This window comes from Portunus trituberculatus, chromosome 18, assembly GCF_017591435.1.
Source record: "Portunus trituberculatus isolate SZX2019 chromosome 18, ASM1759143v1, whole genome shotgun sequence".
Lineage (NCBI taxonomy): Eukaryota > Metazoa > Arthropoda > Malacostraca > Decapoda > Portunidae > Portunus > Portunus trituberculatus.
The window spans coordinates 18,651,818-18,665,985 of NC_059272.1; the positions used below are offsets into that span (position 1 = coordinate 18,651,818).

At 45.3% G+C, this 14,168-nt stretch overlaps 1 protein-coding gene across 2 annotated transcripts in view; it reads left to right on the top strand.

Moving 5' to 3' along the window:
* Positions 1–14: 14 nt before the first annotated feature.
* LOC123505670 (tyrosine-protein phosphatase 10D-like) overlaps positions 15–14,168 on the top strand; it is a 52,446-nt gene continuing 38,292 nt past the window's right edge. For both annotated transcript variants that reach the window (XM_045257302.1, XM_045257301.1), the window contains exon 1: positions 15–365. In XM_045257302.1, the coding sequence (XP_045113237.1) occupies positions 300–365 (66 nt within the window). In that variant the 5' untranslated portion in view covers positions 15–299. The remainder of the gene's footprint in view (positions 366–14,168) is intronic.

Here is a 14,168-nt window from a genome sequence, read left to right on the forward strand (position 1 = left end):
CTGGCTGAGTCTGCTCACAGCTCTCGCTCGCTCAGTTACCTGCAGAGTGTGTGTGCGGGAGGGTCTATGTGCGACGGCTGCGAGTGGGGTCTACTCGTAATGGTTATTTCGATCTAGTAACATATACTAGAGTGACTATTTCTAACGATAGGTGCAGAGAACACTCTAGTAAATAAGTGAAATGTGTAGTAAGTGTCCTGCGAATAGATAAATCAGGGAAAGTGTGACCCATATCGTAAAAGGTGATGCATACCTGCCCGCTGCCTTGCTTCTGACCAAGGTGCACCAGACACTGCAACATGGGTGGGTGTGGTGGATTGAGGATCACCGTGTTGCTGTGTGTCTTCGTCACCCTTATAACAGAGGTAAGGCGGAGGTTGGCGACGGCGGTGGTGATGGTGGTGAGCGATAGAAAGTTTTGGTCACCCACCTGTTGGTCAGCTCGTGCACGCGCCTCTCACTTTCGCCTCTCTCACCCACACTTATATCCGCTCTCATCTTTTCTGCTTCTCATCACATCATTAGTTTTGTCTTCATCGCACTGGGCAAACACTCCTGAGTTCACCACTGGGTATGAGGAGCGTCCCTTGTTTTCAGTTAGTGTGAGGCAAGAGGCGCAAGGAAGCGTGAGTTGAAGACTTGAAGGCTACCTAGAGTACCGTACTGCAGGGGTGGACTTTGACGCGAGGTTGTGGTCTGTAGTGGGTGGTAGAGTTGGATAGTGTTTCGTTTATGTCACTCAGATAGTAGTAGTAACTCTCTCTCTCTCTCTCTCTCTCTCTCTCTCTCTCTCTCTCTCTCTCTCTCTCTCTCTCTCATGGTTAGATAAGTGAGGATATTTTTTTCCGCCACTTCATCCTTCAATCCATCCATTCCTCATGTCTGCTTCAGAGGGGTGACTAGATAGGTTGGTGTTATTTTGGAAGGTTCTTTCTTTTCATGTCATTTCTTGTACTACAGTTCCTCGGCATCACTTCATATCCGCACTATATAGGCTACTCATGTCCTGGCCCTCTCCTCTTGTCTTGAATCGGCTGTTCAATGATTTCTCAAGTCTTGGAATCGCTTCAGTTTAAGCGTATTAATAATAATAATAATAATAATGATATTATTATTATTATTGTTATTATTATTATTATTATTATTATTATTATTATTATTATTATTATATGGCAGGATTACCACGCCTTTATTACGTTATCGATAAATTTTTTTTCTTTACGGAAAACTTCAGAAAACAGTGTTTAGCGTTTTTCCAGCTGGTTAGCTCTCTGTATAAGGTAAACGTGATCATTCTTAACTATGCCAAGTCCTTATAATGGGTATTTGCAATCATGTTATGGTGGGATGGATCATTTGCGGATGTGGCTCTTACTGGGCAAGACTTCAAGTGTATCAACTTGCGCCTGACTTGTCTTTGGAGCGATGCATTCATACATCGCGTATTGTAGATAAGAGTTAAGTTGAAGAAATCATGTTTGGTGGTGACATCATCTGCGCTGCTCAAACATTTCTTTCACCTGTTTGTGGTATTTGTGCGTGGAGAGAGGTACAGGAGGCACTGTGCCAAGGAGGAATTCAGCGTAGAGTCCAACAACTGTCTTGCTGTCTTACCTTTGCTGGCAACACCACCATGCGACAAGCCTCAATGTATTGTTCACCTCCTACAGCGTGTGAAAGTACGATTACTTATCAATGCACACCCTCTGAATTAAGAGCATCTACTCACTGCGTCAAAGGTAAAGGATAAAAATTCAGAGAGGATATGTAGAGACCTCAGAGCAACTTTGCTGTCACTGACTGATGACAAAGAAGAGGAGTGGTAAGGAACTCCAATAGCTGCTTACTTCATTACGTCTGTGTTTCCCTTCTTCGTCTGTACTTTACACACACACATACGCACCCAAATAACTGTCCATCTGAATAACAAACTGACATGGATATCAAAAGTATATAATAAAATAAAGGAGTCTTCTTGCTTCATCTCTCTTAGTTGGCACTTAAAACACTCATTGGCAGGTGCGGTGGTGGCTTTCCTTCAACCAAACTCAATACCAGGCTATTCCTCCCTACAAGACAGCGAGGAGCATCACAGTGTTAGGGCGGCACCACGTGAGACTTGGGTGTTACCGTTATAGACACCCGTGGGACTCTCTCCTGTTGGGATATGCTTTGTGTTGTTTTATGTAATTTGTCAAGCCAAGAAGATTCATGGAGCGTTGACAGCTTCATGACTTTCAAAGAGGAGCTGTGTGTGTGTGTGTGTGTGTGTGTGTGTGTGGAGAGGACGATTGTATTGTAAAGTAAGAGGAACGCCCCATGTGTTACGGTGATCGTAAAAGAAACGGGTATGTGAGAGGAGGAGGTTAAATTAGGCAAGAGGGAGTGAGATCAATGAGGATTATGAGTTTGGAAAGGTAAAAAAAAAAAAAAAAAAAAGAGGAAGGTGGTGTGCATTAAGTATACCTGTGTGAACTGTTCCTTTACATAACCTCCTTCCATCTCGACTGCTGAACGCTGAGCTTGAGAAAACCTGCACTTAGACTTGTTTATAATCCAGCACAGTTTGTTGAGAGGAGTAAGATGCGCCCATCTTGAGACCCCTTGCGTGGTGGTGGGTGTTAACATTTTATTTTTTTATGGAAGAGGGGAAACTGGCCAAGGGCAACAAAAAATAAAAAGAAAAGGCCCTCTTGATTGCCAGTTCCCTAAAAGATTAAGAGAGTTAGCCAGAAACCTGGGACAAATGTCTTGAAACCTCCCTCTTAAAAGAAGTCATGTCGTAGGAAGATGGAAATACAGAAGCAGGCAGGGAGTTCCAGAGAATGATTGAGAGTAGTGGGTAACTCTTGTATTAGAGCAGCGTTTCTCAACCGTTTTACCCTTGCGTAACCCTTAAAATGAATGACATGTCTCAAGGAACCCCTGCGCAAAAACAAAATTATATACCATATATTTCTCATTTCATTTTCATCGTATTTCACGTGACAAATATCATATTGTAAAATTTTTAATAACTAGTTTAAGGAAAAATAATATATTATAGTATTATAATAACCAATAATATATTGTGCGTGTTTAGTTATATTACGTATATATATGAAATTAGATAAAAAGTCAAAAGTTCATTACCTTATCTTACATCTTACATCTTACGGAACCTTAAGGTTCCGGGGAACCCCGGTTGAAAAAACCTGTATTAGAGAGTTGGACAGAATAGGGATGCAGCGAAACATATCAAGGGAGGTTGTTTTTTCCTTTTCGTTCCAGTCACCAGGGCATTGCTTTACTACATGGGCTCAATGGCAAGACACTAACTAGTAAGACTGTATTAGTACTAATGATAAACCCTCTAGCCTTTTACACATCAAAACCACGACAATAACATCTGGTGTCAATATTTCTTTATGCCTTTCTTTGAAGTCTTCTGATCTCTTAAGCTGGCAGCCACACAATCCTGTCGTTCATTGCTCTTCACGAGATCTGACTTGCACGACATTAATAAATAGTTGACTTTCGGGATTTCTGGTTGAATGTGGACCGAAGGTAGTAATAACAGGTGATATTTTCTAGGTTTTAAATGTTATTTGGCTCATATGAACAATGCTCCTTATAATCCGTTTCCCCCATCTCCTCTCTCTCTCTCTCTCTCTCACGGCAAGCTGGTGAGTGGGCAGGGCGGCATTGTTGCAGCGTTAATCAACACTCCAGTAACGCCACGCTGCTCCGGGTAAAGGTGTTCAGTTGTGGCCATACCGAGCACTGTCCTCATATGAAATGCTTTGTTTTCCGTTACCACATTTACTTCTATATTCATTCACCTGTTTATTTGTTTTGTTTGTCATTCGTTGATTGATTGAATGATTATTTTTTTATATTTTATTTCGCTATTATTATTTATTACTGTTATTGTTATTATTATTATTATTTATTACTGTTATTATTATTATTATTATTATTATTATTATTATTATTGTTGTTGTTGTTGTTGTTGTTGTTGTTGTTGTTATTTTTTTTTTAACTGGTGTAGAAGACCGCCACGGGGCATAGACATGTTTCCGAAATAGTCTACGTAGTTGCTGTTCTCTAAAGGGTTGAGAGGCACTATTGTTTCCGAGGTGTCTAGTCTTAAAGTAAGTAATTGAATTTTGGTGCTGTTACCCTGAAGAGGTAAAGAGAGAGAGAGAGAGAGAGAGAGAGAGAGAGAGAGAGAGAGAGAGAGCTCCACCACATAACCACCGGCCACCAGCTGAGCCATGATTCACGCTGCCATCGCTAGGAGTGCAGTGAGTGAGGGCCGAGGAGAGACAAGTGACGTGAGCGAGCTGCCAGGACGGGACTGTGGCGAGATGGAAGGTGCGCTAGGAGTGAGGGAGAGGGGTCAGGGTTTGAGGGGTCATGGCAGACTAACGGGCCGTGTTGGGGAGCCGTGACCCCGGTGTGGATGAGGAATGTGACAGGCGACAGTGGGCCGTGAGGGTATCTATAGCTCTAGTGCACAGCTCAGTTCGTCCCGCTCTCTCTCTCCCCATGAGATTATACGGAATATCAAGTAGCGGTAAACCTTCACGTGCTTACAAAGATGTTTGATTCTACCACGCTATGAGAGAGAAAGAGAGAGAGAGAGAGAGAGAGAGAGAGAGAGAGAGAGAGAGAGAGAGAGAGAGAGAGAGAGACTGACTGACTACACTTGTATAAAAGATATGTAAAAAAGGTATGACCTATAGCTATTATTATTGTTTATGGGATGTATAAATGGTGGCTGGTATGGAAAATTGTGGTTATAGTGTATATATGTAGATGGGGCCGTGGCTCCCAACATTACCTGAGGCACCAGCAGCCACACAGGATGACAACAAGGCGGCGGGGACTCACCTGGGGCTGGCCCGCATCGCCCGCCCCACGCCCGTCACACTCCTGCTGGTTAGAGCTATTAATCTACTTCCTCTATTGTCACGTTTTCCTGCTCACTTCTCTCCAACCTTGCCAAGTGTGGGGCTGATGAGGGCGTGGAGTGTGGTGTTAGTGGCGGCATTATCTGTCAGCAATGCTGCATTAATATTAAACCGTGTTGTTCCGAGTTATTTTTGGCTGAGGTTCTCTTAATAATCGAGAGAAAGGAAGAGTTGTGAAGAGCGAGGGGCGGTGCGAGGCGTGAGGGAGTATTGGGGGGAAGGGAGAGGGAGAGAGGATGGCTGGTCAAGGTCGCCTGTGACTCAGCCTTGCTGCCCCGGAACTCGATCCTTACATCGCGTTACTGAAGACTTTGTTTTGTCAATACCCTTGATCGCTGGTTGGTGCGTCCCAGGACCGCCCTTGTTGCTTACTGAGGCGCGTCATCCATCTCAACGGCGGTGTCTCCCGGCCAGAGGAAAGGCAAGCACTTGAACACGTCTGAGGATCCTCACCCTTTCGATGTATGAAGAGTGACAAGCCAAGCTAATACTGTAGCTCTTACATATTTCTGCCTTAGAGTATTTCCTTCCATACCTCACAAGGAAATTTTAATTGTTCAAGATGGATTTTTCCATTTCATTTAATATTTTGTTATGTTGCGTTATCTAATACTTATACACATCACTACATTAATGTCACGCTATTGTTGCTGCAGCTGTTAAATTTGCTTCGATATGTACGATGATGTGTATAACTTAAGCATGAGATCATTAGAGAGAGAGAGAGAGAAGATGCATGTATCGAGTCTGTTGCAATGGAATATGTTGAGTGCATGCAGACCGCAAGAGGCAACCACCATAGTATTAATAGTAGTACTCCAGTGTTACATTACAGCATTCACCATCACTCGGGTTTGTATATAATTCTTCTATATCATGTCATGGTCTTAATCTGATTACCTCAAGCGTCGTGTCTCATACGCACAGTTTCAAGTAGACATCTATGTGTGTCGAAGTGGAAGGTCAGAAGTGGATTAGTGGCTATTAACATTCCTTGCCTCTCAGAAGGAAGCATTAATCCGACACAAACCATCTTCAGTGTCAGGGTAACAGTACAGGGCTGTCCTCTGAAGCCTTAGTGGTGTCCAGCTGAAAGAATATGTTGAGTCAGCGTCACGGCTCAGCGTTAAAGATATAGGACGAGTAACAAGTCTCATGTAAAACAAAAGAAAAAACAACAACGTAAACTTAAGCACCAAGAATTGTACATGGGACATTAGAGATGCCACTACAAGATTGAACGGAGGAACTCTTTACAATTCGTCGAAGTAACATAACACTTGCCGGCACAAGTGATGAGGTTCGTGTTGTTATCGAGTTACTATATACAGATAGATAACGCCCTAATCTCACATCCGTAGAGTGCTGTTGTAAAGCGTCAAGGTGTAAAGCTGAGACACGTGGGAGTATGTGAGGGGACATCGACTACTGTCATAATGCCTCTCAGTCACAGAAGATAAAGGGACCAGTCACTTGTTTGCCTTGCTCTCAGTCACAGAAAGGAAAGGACCAGTCACTCTTGTTTGCCTTGTTCTCAGTCACAGAAAGGAAAGGACCAGTCACTCTTGTTTGCCTTGCTCTCAGTCACAGAAAGGAAAGGACCAGTCACTCTTGTTTGCCTTGCTCTCAGTCACAGAAAGGAAAGGACCAGTCACTCTTGTTTGCCTTGCTCTCAGTCACAGAAAAGAAAGGACCAGTCACTCTTGTTCGCCTTGCTCTCAGTCACAGAAAGGGAAGGATCAGTCACTCTCGTTTGCTTTCCTTAGTCACAGAAAGGTAAAGACCAGTCACTCTTGTTTGCCTTGCTCAGTCACAGAAAAGAAAGGACCAGTCACTCTTTTTTGCCTTGCTCAGTCACAGAAAGGAAAGGACCAGTCACTCTTGTTTGCTTTGCTCTCAGTCACATAAAGGTAAAGACCAGTCACTCTTGTTTGCTTTGCTCAGTCACAGAAAGGAAAGGACCAGTCACTCTTGTTTGCTTTGCTACTAAAAAGAATTGATCTCATTTGAAGCTATGCAACATACGACCCTCACACCTTCACTCATGGAGAGGAGGACCCAAGACTCACGCCGCATATTGTTGGTGGTAGTGGTGGTAGTGGTAAGGAGTGTATTTTTAGGCCACTTATCTGGAGCCTCGGAGTTGAAGTCGCCACGCGGGCATGAAAGACTAGTGCTCCACGTGGATCGTTATCTCAGCTCCACGTGAGGATCATTAAATTTATCTTTTTCTGTGGAGGCAACACGGTATACTGTTATTTGGCAAATTTTTCCCTCTTGTATCAGAAAAAAAATCCGTTGTTTTATCTTTTGTAGTAGTGGAAGATCAGGTTTTAGTGTTACGTTATGAGGCTACCATGGATTAGAGAAGTGTCAGGGGTAAGACTACGGTAGAAAAGGATAAGGCTAACCGGACAGTACTATTATGCACCCCTCCCCCCGTAAAGAGCCCCTTCATGGAATATAATATACTGCAGGCCCTTTCCTCCTATCCCCGCCTCACATTAACACTGCCACTCACTTTCAAGGAACACTCTCAAGGAACAATAAATCTTAACTGCAGTGTAATAAACAGGATACGGAGAGATAAGGCAAGAGAAGTGATAACAAATAATGGAGCGCTGTTAATGTATAATGTATATTTCTTGTAGACAGCAAAACTGCTCACTGGCCACCAGAGTTAATGTTCATTCACATCCTCCTTCGCATGTCTAATTCTTCCTTGCAGGGAGACACACTAACGCCCGTATTCAGAAAAGCCTTCCCTTCTCACTACGTCAATTTTACAAGGCCACAGACACAATTAGCCGGGTTTTCTGGACAATTTCTCCTTTCAATAAACTAAAAATATTGTCAGTCCATCACCAGAACCATAAAAGTACTCTTAAAAACACGATTATCATAACTGGAGCCTTTGGAAAGCAGTAATGGTGAGAGAGCAAAGCGTTTCAGAATACAGGTCTTAAAGTACGATGATACCTGCGAAGTGAAAGAGGATGGGTTGCTTCAAGTCTTTCATATTGGAGCAAGGTGTGAAAATAAGAGAAGATTGAGAGACGGAAGATTGATATGCCAGGGAGAGATGATAAGGATGGGAGGCCTGAAGACGTAGTGGATCATGTGTGTGTGTGTGTGTGTGTGTGTGTGTGTGTGTGTGTGTGTGTGCTTTGTGGACCAGCGGAATGTAAACGCCTGAAGATAAGGGAAGGAAGGTGCTTGAGTTAGGCCTTGTTCTGGCCACTCCATGACGCCTATACTACACCACACCACATCACACTACACCGCACGCCTCATCATGGTGCGTATGGTAGAAAGGGTAGGATGGCATGTGGTGATAGTGGTGGTGGTGGTGGTGGTGGTGGACCTGGGAGGGGCATGGCGGTCCCTCAACCCTGACCTCCCACCCTTATACCATCATCCTCCTGCCCACCACCGGCATAGCTCAGGCACCATCTGCCGAAACACACACACACACACACACACACACACACACACACACACACACACACACACACACACACACACACACACACACACACACACACTTGCTGTTAGTATGACTGTCTGTCCTATAATGTGACATCCCCGTCTTCCTTCGTCTGGCCTTGATTATTTACCCAGCGCGTGACTGGGACCTCGTGTTTCCGCCAGTGGGAGGGACAGGTGGTGGGTGTGCTGGGAGGGGCAGGTAGGGGGAAGGTGCGTATGAGTGAAACAGGGGTGTGTGAGGGTATGGGTGTGTTAGGGTGCGGGGTCTTCAAGGTGATAGGATTATGGACAAGATGAGTTTAGGCTTAGAGGGTATAGAGGTGTCTGGTGAGGATCAGGGACGTGTGTGGCTGCATGTGGAGGTAGATCTAAGGAGCAGGTGTAGGATGTAAGGTTGTAAGGACGTGAAGCCAACCTGAAAATGGAGGCGTCATGGTGTGGATGCGGGGGCGTTCATCTCCGCTGTCTGTGTGTGTGTGTGTGTGTGTGTGTGTGTGTGTGTGTGTGTGTGTGTGTGTGTGTGTTCACGTCCCGCCCTCCTTTGGTTTCTTTTGTCAGGAGGTAATGAATTGGTTCGCATTTCGCTAACAAAGGCAGCTGTGCGCCCGTGACTGACCACTGAGGCGTGTGTGTGTGTGTGTGTGTGTGTGTGTGTGTGTGTGTGTGTGTGTGAAAGTGTTGTCATGAATGCAGAGATAGTCAAGTAAGAATTCTGCTCTATCAGTGGAAAGAACATCGTTTAAAATGCTGCTAATCATCTCAGTGGCCTTTGGAAACAGTCTTGATGAAAGCTTAAAGCGTCTCAAGATACGGGTTAGTTTCTGAATGACACCGTCCCACTGAACACAACACGCAGGGGAGGCGGAGCACGGACTGGCACGACTCCTATGCTGCCTGGGTAACGAGTGGAAGAATAGTAACCACAAAGCTGCTCACTGCTGGGCTATTGTGTTGCGGCGGTGCGTAACCAATAGGAGCAATGGACACCCACGGAAGTCATAACACTGACTTCCACGAGACAAGGACCGGGAACAGAACTCAGTGTACAAAGATGTGGGAAATGGACGGCCATTGTTAACAGAGCAGGTATACACAACAGAGGCTGTGTTGAAATACATACGTGTGTACATACATGCATGCTTGTGTTGTAAGGACTTGGTGCAGTGTGTTAGGGGTGACATGTGGCTTCTTGGTGCTATGGATTGGTAATGGCATGAATAACTATGCCGTCATGAATCAGTTTTTAGTGATTGTCTGTAGTGAACAATTCCTCAGAAGATGAATAACGGTAACCCATTTCAGAAGCGGAGTAGCAAGATAAGGCAAAGAGTAAATTGGACACTTGTTTTTATTCTACCACTTCTGACTGTCATAGGGAGCGACTCCATATGTGGACTTTCTTTTATCAATATTTTGCCGTTCATGCGTCTCTCTGATATATAATAGACAAGTGTTTTCTAATTTAACTAAATATTTTAAACTTGCAAAAGATACGATTAAGTGTGAGTGACTTAGAAATTCCGAGGTGTAGAAGTTACCGAGGTGAGGAGCGCCAAGTGAATGTGACAGGTGAGTAGACAGCCACGTGCACAGAAGTGACTGATTGACTCCACACACACCTGGCAATGCACATGATTGGAATAACTTAGTGACAATACACGGAAATCCCGCCGCAGTAATCCATACCAGCTGCTTCATGGGTCGCTGTTCTTTGTCTTGTGTTTAGATAAGATAAGACGCTGAAACGGATCTAAGTTACGGTTTCCTCTGTGGCGTCAGGCCGTGCTGTTGGACGTGTACCGCTGCTGTGTTATGCACAGACACGTGTCCCGCTCCTCTCTCTTATTGTGTACAGTGGTCTCCTCCTCCTCCTCCCCCTCATTCATGTCCGACCATTACCTTTCTTTTAAATCTCTCTCTCTCTCTCTCTCTCTCTCTCTCTCTCTCTCTCTCTCTCTCTCTCTCTCTCTCTCTCTGTAAACCACAAACTACTATTAAATCGCTGGACATTCCTTGCTGACTTTCGGTTTATTGTTATGTACATTACTGAAGGTCTGTCTCCCTAAACAAAGACAAGTATGAGGAGAACAGCTTTCAAGGTAACTTATGTATGGAAATATGTAGTCTGGCCTGGAGAAAGAACGCAGACACGCCTTGCTCTCTCAGTATCGCTTGAAGTCACAGAAGACCTACGCTACTTGATTCATTTCCATTACATACATACATACACACATACACAATAGGTGCTGTACATTACCACGCTACGATACACTCGCATCCTCTTCCCTTCCTCCATTACACACACACACACACACACACACACACACACACACACACACACACACACACACACACACACATAGTAACAGTTGCAGATTACACCCAACTCTTCTTTATTGGTGTTTTTTTTTTTTAGTTCTTTAGAGTGTACTGTAGTGAAATCAAACAATCTGGGGGAGTCTAAAGGGTCTGTTGCTGTATGATATTCCTTGTACAGTCTGTTATAATCCCTCATCACACTGGTACTGGTCGAAATGAACAGTGAACACCAGCCACGTTAACCTTTTCAGTATTCTGACGCGTTATCATATTAATCTTGCTTACTATCTGGTGATTTTATGCAGCTTCCGAAACTCATGTGGGGATTGAAATAGTGAAGACTGTGACCATTAATCTTCTGATCCTTTCTAATGTCAATAAAATCGTCTAATCACACTCAAAACTCAAAGTAAAAATGCGTTCCAGTACTGAAGGGGTTTTAAAGTCAATCGTGTGGTATTGTTGTTATAGCACTGCCGTCAGTATTCGTTCCTCTCAGGCCAGCATGACGGGGACGCCCACTGCTTGACTAGAAGGAAGTACTGGTTACCTCGTGTTGATTTTTATGACGCTCTCTCTCTCTCTCTCTCTCTCTCTCTCTCTCTCTCTCTCTCTCTCTCTCTCTCTCTCTTTCATTCATTTACGCAACATTTCTTCCACTATCGTATCTTTTAGCATGTATTATTCACCGTTAATCACGAGTCTCCACGTCTACTCCTATATTTGCATCGTACTTGGTCAATATTTGTGTAACATTTCTACATCTCCAGCCAGCCAGAGGAAGGTCATTCTTGCCGAGTGTCTGATTACTGCGGGCGATCAGAACCAGCTCACCTTCAGTATAGGGGAGTGTATCAAAGCGTCCCACATTTCTCAGTATAGCACCCCACCCCTTCCTCCTCCTCCTCCTCCTCCTCCTCCTCCTCCTCCTCCTCCTCTTCCTCGTCCTAGCCCCATCAGGCATCACCACCTAGCCCACCACACGCGGCGGGACACGCTTGTTTATTCCTCTTGTGCAGCGGAGACAGTCATTTGTTACTTTCACTGGTGCTGCACGGGTGGTAGTGGTGGTGGCGGCGGTGGGAGGCGTATCTGACACGTGAATGATACGGTGCACACACACACACACACACACACACACACACACACACACACACACACACACACACACACACACACACACACACACACACACACACACACACACACACACACACACACACACACACACACACACACACACACACACACACACACACACACACACACACACCTGTCTCGTGGTAGGTGGTAGTGCGCACCTGTTTGGGTGGGTAATGTTAGGTTAGGTTAGGTTAGCTTTGATCAAGTTAACCTAATCTAACTTAACCAAACTACACCGTTCCAAAAATCCCTGGTGTTGTTTTATCTTCGCCTGATTCCTTTGTGTTTGAGATATCACCTTTTACTTTACCGCCCATGCTTTTATCTCCCCTTACATTATTCATTGTTGTTCCGAGAAGGCGCGTCCGCAGACTGGCACACACCACACACTCCTGCCAGAGTGGGTGCGCCGAGGTCGTCAAGTAGCGGTGGGCACAAAGCATTGGCAGAACACAGTGGCTAGTAGTACTGAGCCGCATCCATCTCACCCCTCCCCTCTCCCCTTCCTTGCCCCGCTCTGGCTCATGGCACGTGCATTGCTGAGGGTCTGATTTATGGAGGATGTGAAAGTGAGCGAAGCCATACTTTCTTGTAAATTGTATACACTGTGAAGTAGTAGTAATGATATAACCTACTCTCTCCACGGTGTCATAGTGGCTTGGTGCTACACTAGGCGGCACAACTGGTGGAAGTGTGAGAGGCGTTCATAAAATTGTAGTATTCTGGCAGTCAATGGACGAGGCGAAGCGTGGTGAGGCAGGTGTGAGGGAGCCGGCTGAAGCGGAGGTCATTACGGGGTGTTAGCAAATCGTTAACGGTACGATTTTCCCAGTGGCAAGTGGTCGATAATGGAGTGACTCGTGGTGTCTGTGTCTGGCGGTCTGGTGGGATAAGCCGCTCCTAGATAGGTGTTCTCTTTTCCCTCTCTCTCTCCCTTCAAGCCACGAGGAAATGTTAACTTCTTTACCCACATTTTCTTTTTCTGCTGCCGCGATTAGAAGTGACACCCAAAGATGGAGAGAGTTTGCGGGGGCGGTAGTCGATGCGAGTAGTGTGTGTGTGTGTGTGTGTGTGTGTGTGTGTGTGTGTGTGTGTTCACTGAGTCAGCTGAGGTTCTGATGTTTCTGAGAAGCATGAAGATAGCTCCCGGGTCGCCTGCCTGACTTTCATGGTATAGGCGTGGTGAAGCAACACCCACGCTGCACCTCCCCGTAAAACCGGCACGCCCTTCCACTAGCCTTCACGCGCGCTGGCAACACAATGATGCCGTAATGGATCAGGGAAACAGAACACCTGTTGGCAGGTTAGGGGTAGAGATGTGCCGGCCCACCAGGAGTCCTTGCCAGAAATAGTCGTGCACTCGCAGCCTGTCTAGGGGCAACTTGTGGTGATGGCAGCTCCGGGTGACAGTTGCAGGGTAGAGAATGGTCAGGAGAGAGTTCCGTCACGTCTCAGCCTGTTGCGGAAAAATGTGTCGCCTGCAGTTGCTTTCTCTCGTGAAAAGACGATCGTCACGTACAGGCTTTCTCCCTCGTGTGTGTGTGTGTGTGTGTGTGTGTGTGTGTGTGTGTGTGTGTGTGACTGGGTGTGGACGTGCATGTGTGTGTGTGTTTTGCATCGCATCGTCTCATGTAAACAGATGGCGATAAGAAGTGAATGATCTCTTTCTTATGGTTCATCTTTCTTTTATGGAAGTGACGCACGTCCTGCAGACATGTGTGGGTGGAAGAGAATGCTTATGACAATTCAGTGCTTGTCTATGCATGTGTGGGTGTGTTTGTGTTACCATGACAGTTAGGATGGGCATTCGCATAACGATTTAGAGGCAGTCAACACCGCCATACAGGTATAAATTGAGAACAGTGAGTCAGGAAGAGAGGGGAAGGAGAATGCACAGTACAAATAAAAATAAATGGCAAAAGCAAGGAAGGAAAAGGAATGAGGAAAGTAGGTGAGCGAGCAAGAGAGGAGAGAAAGAGATGAGTGAATAGGGCGTAGAAGGGAAGGACGGAGGAATGAGCGTGGGAAAGAACTTGATAGAGGTGTCCGGTGGAGGAAACTGGGAAATATAACAAAGAGAATTAAATAAAGGCAGTGAGGAAGTTAAATACAGCTAAGAAGATGAGAGAGAGAGAGAGAGAGAGAGAGAGAGAGAGAGAGAGAGAGAGAGAGAGAGAGAGAGAGAGAGAGAGAGAGAGAGAGCTGTAAGGGCGTATACACTTTAATTAATATCACTGTTATTCTGGCAGCGTGATGAACAAA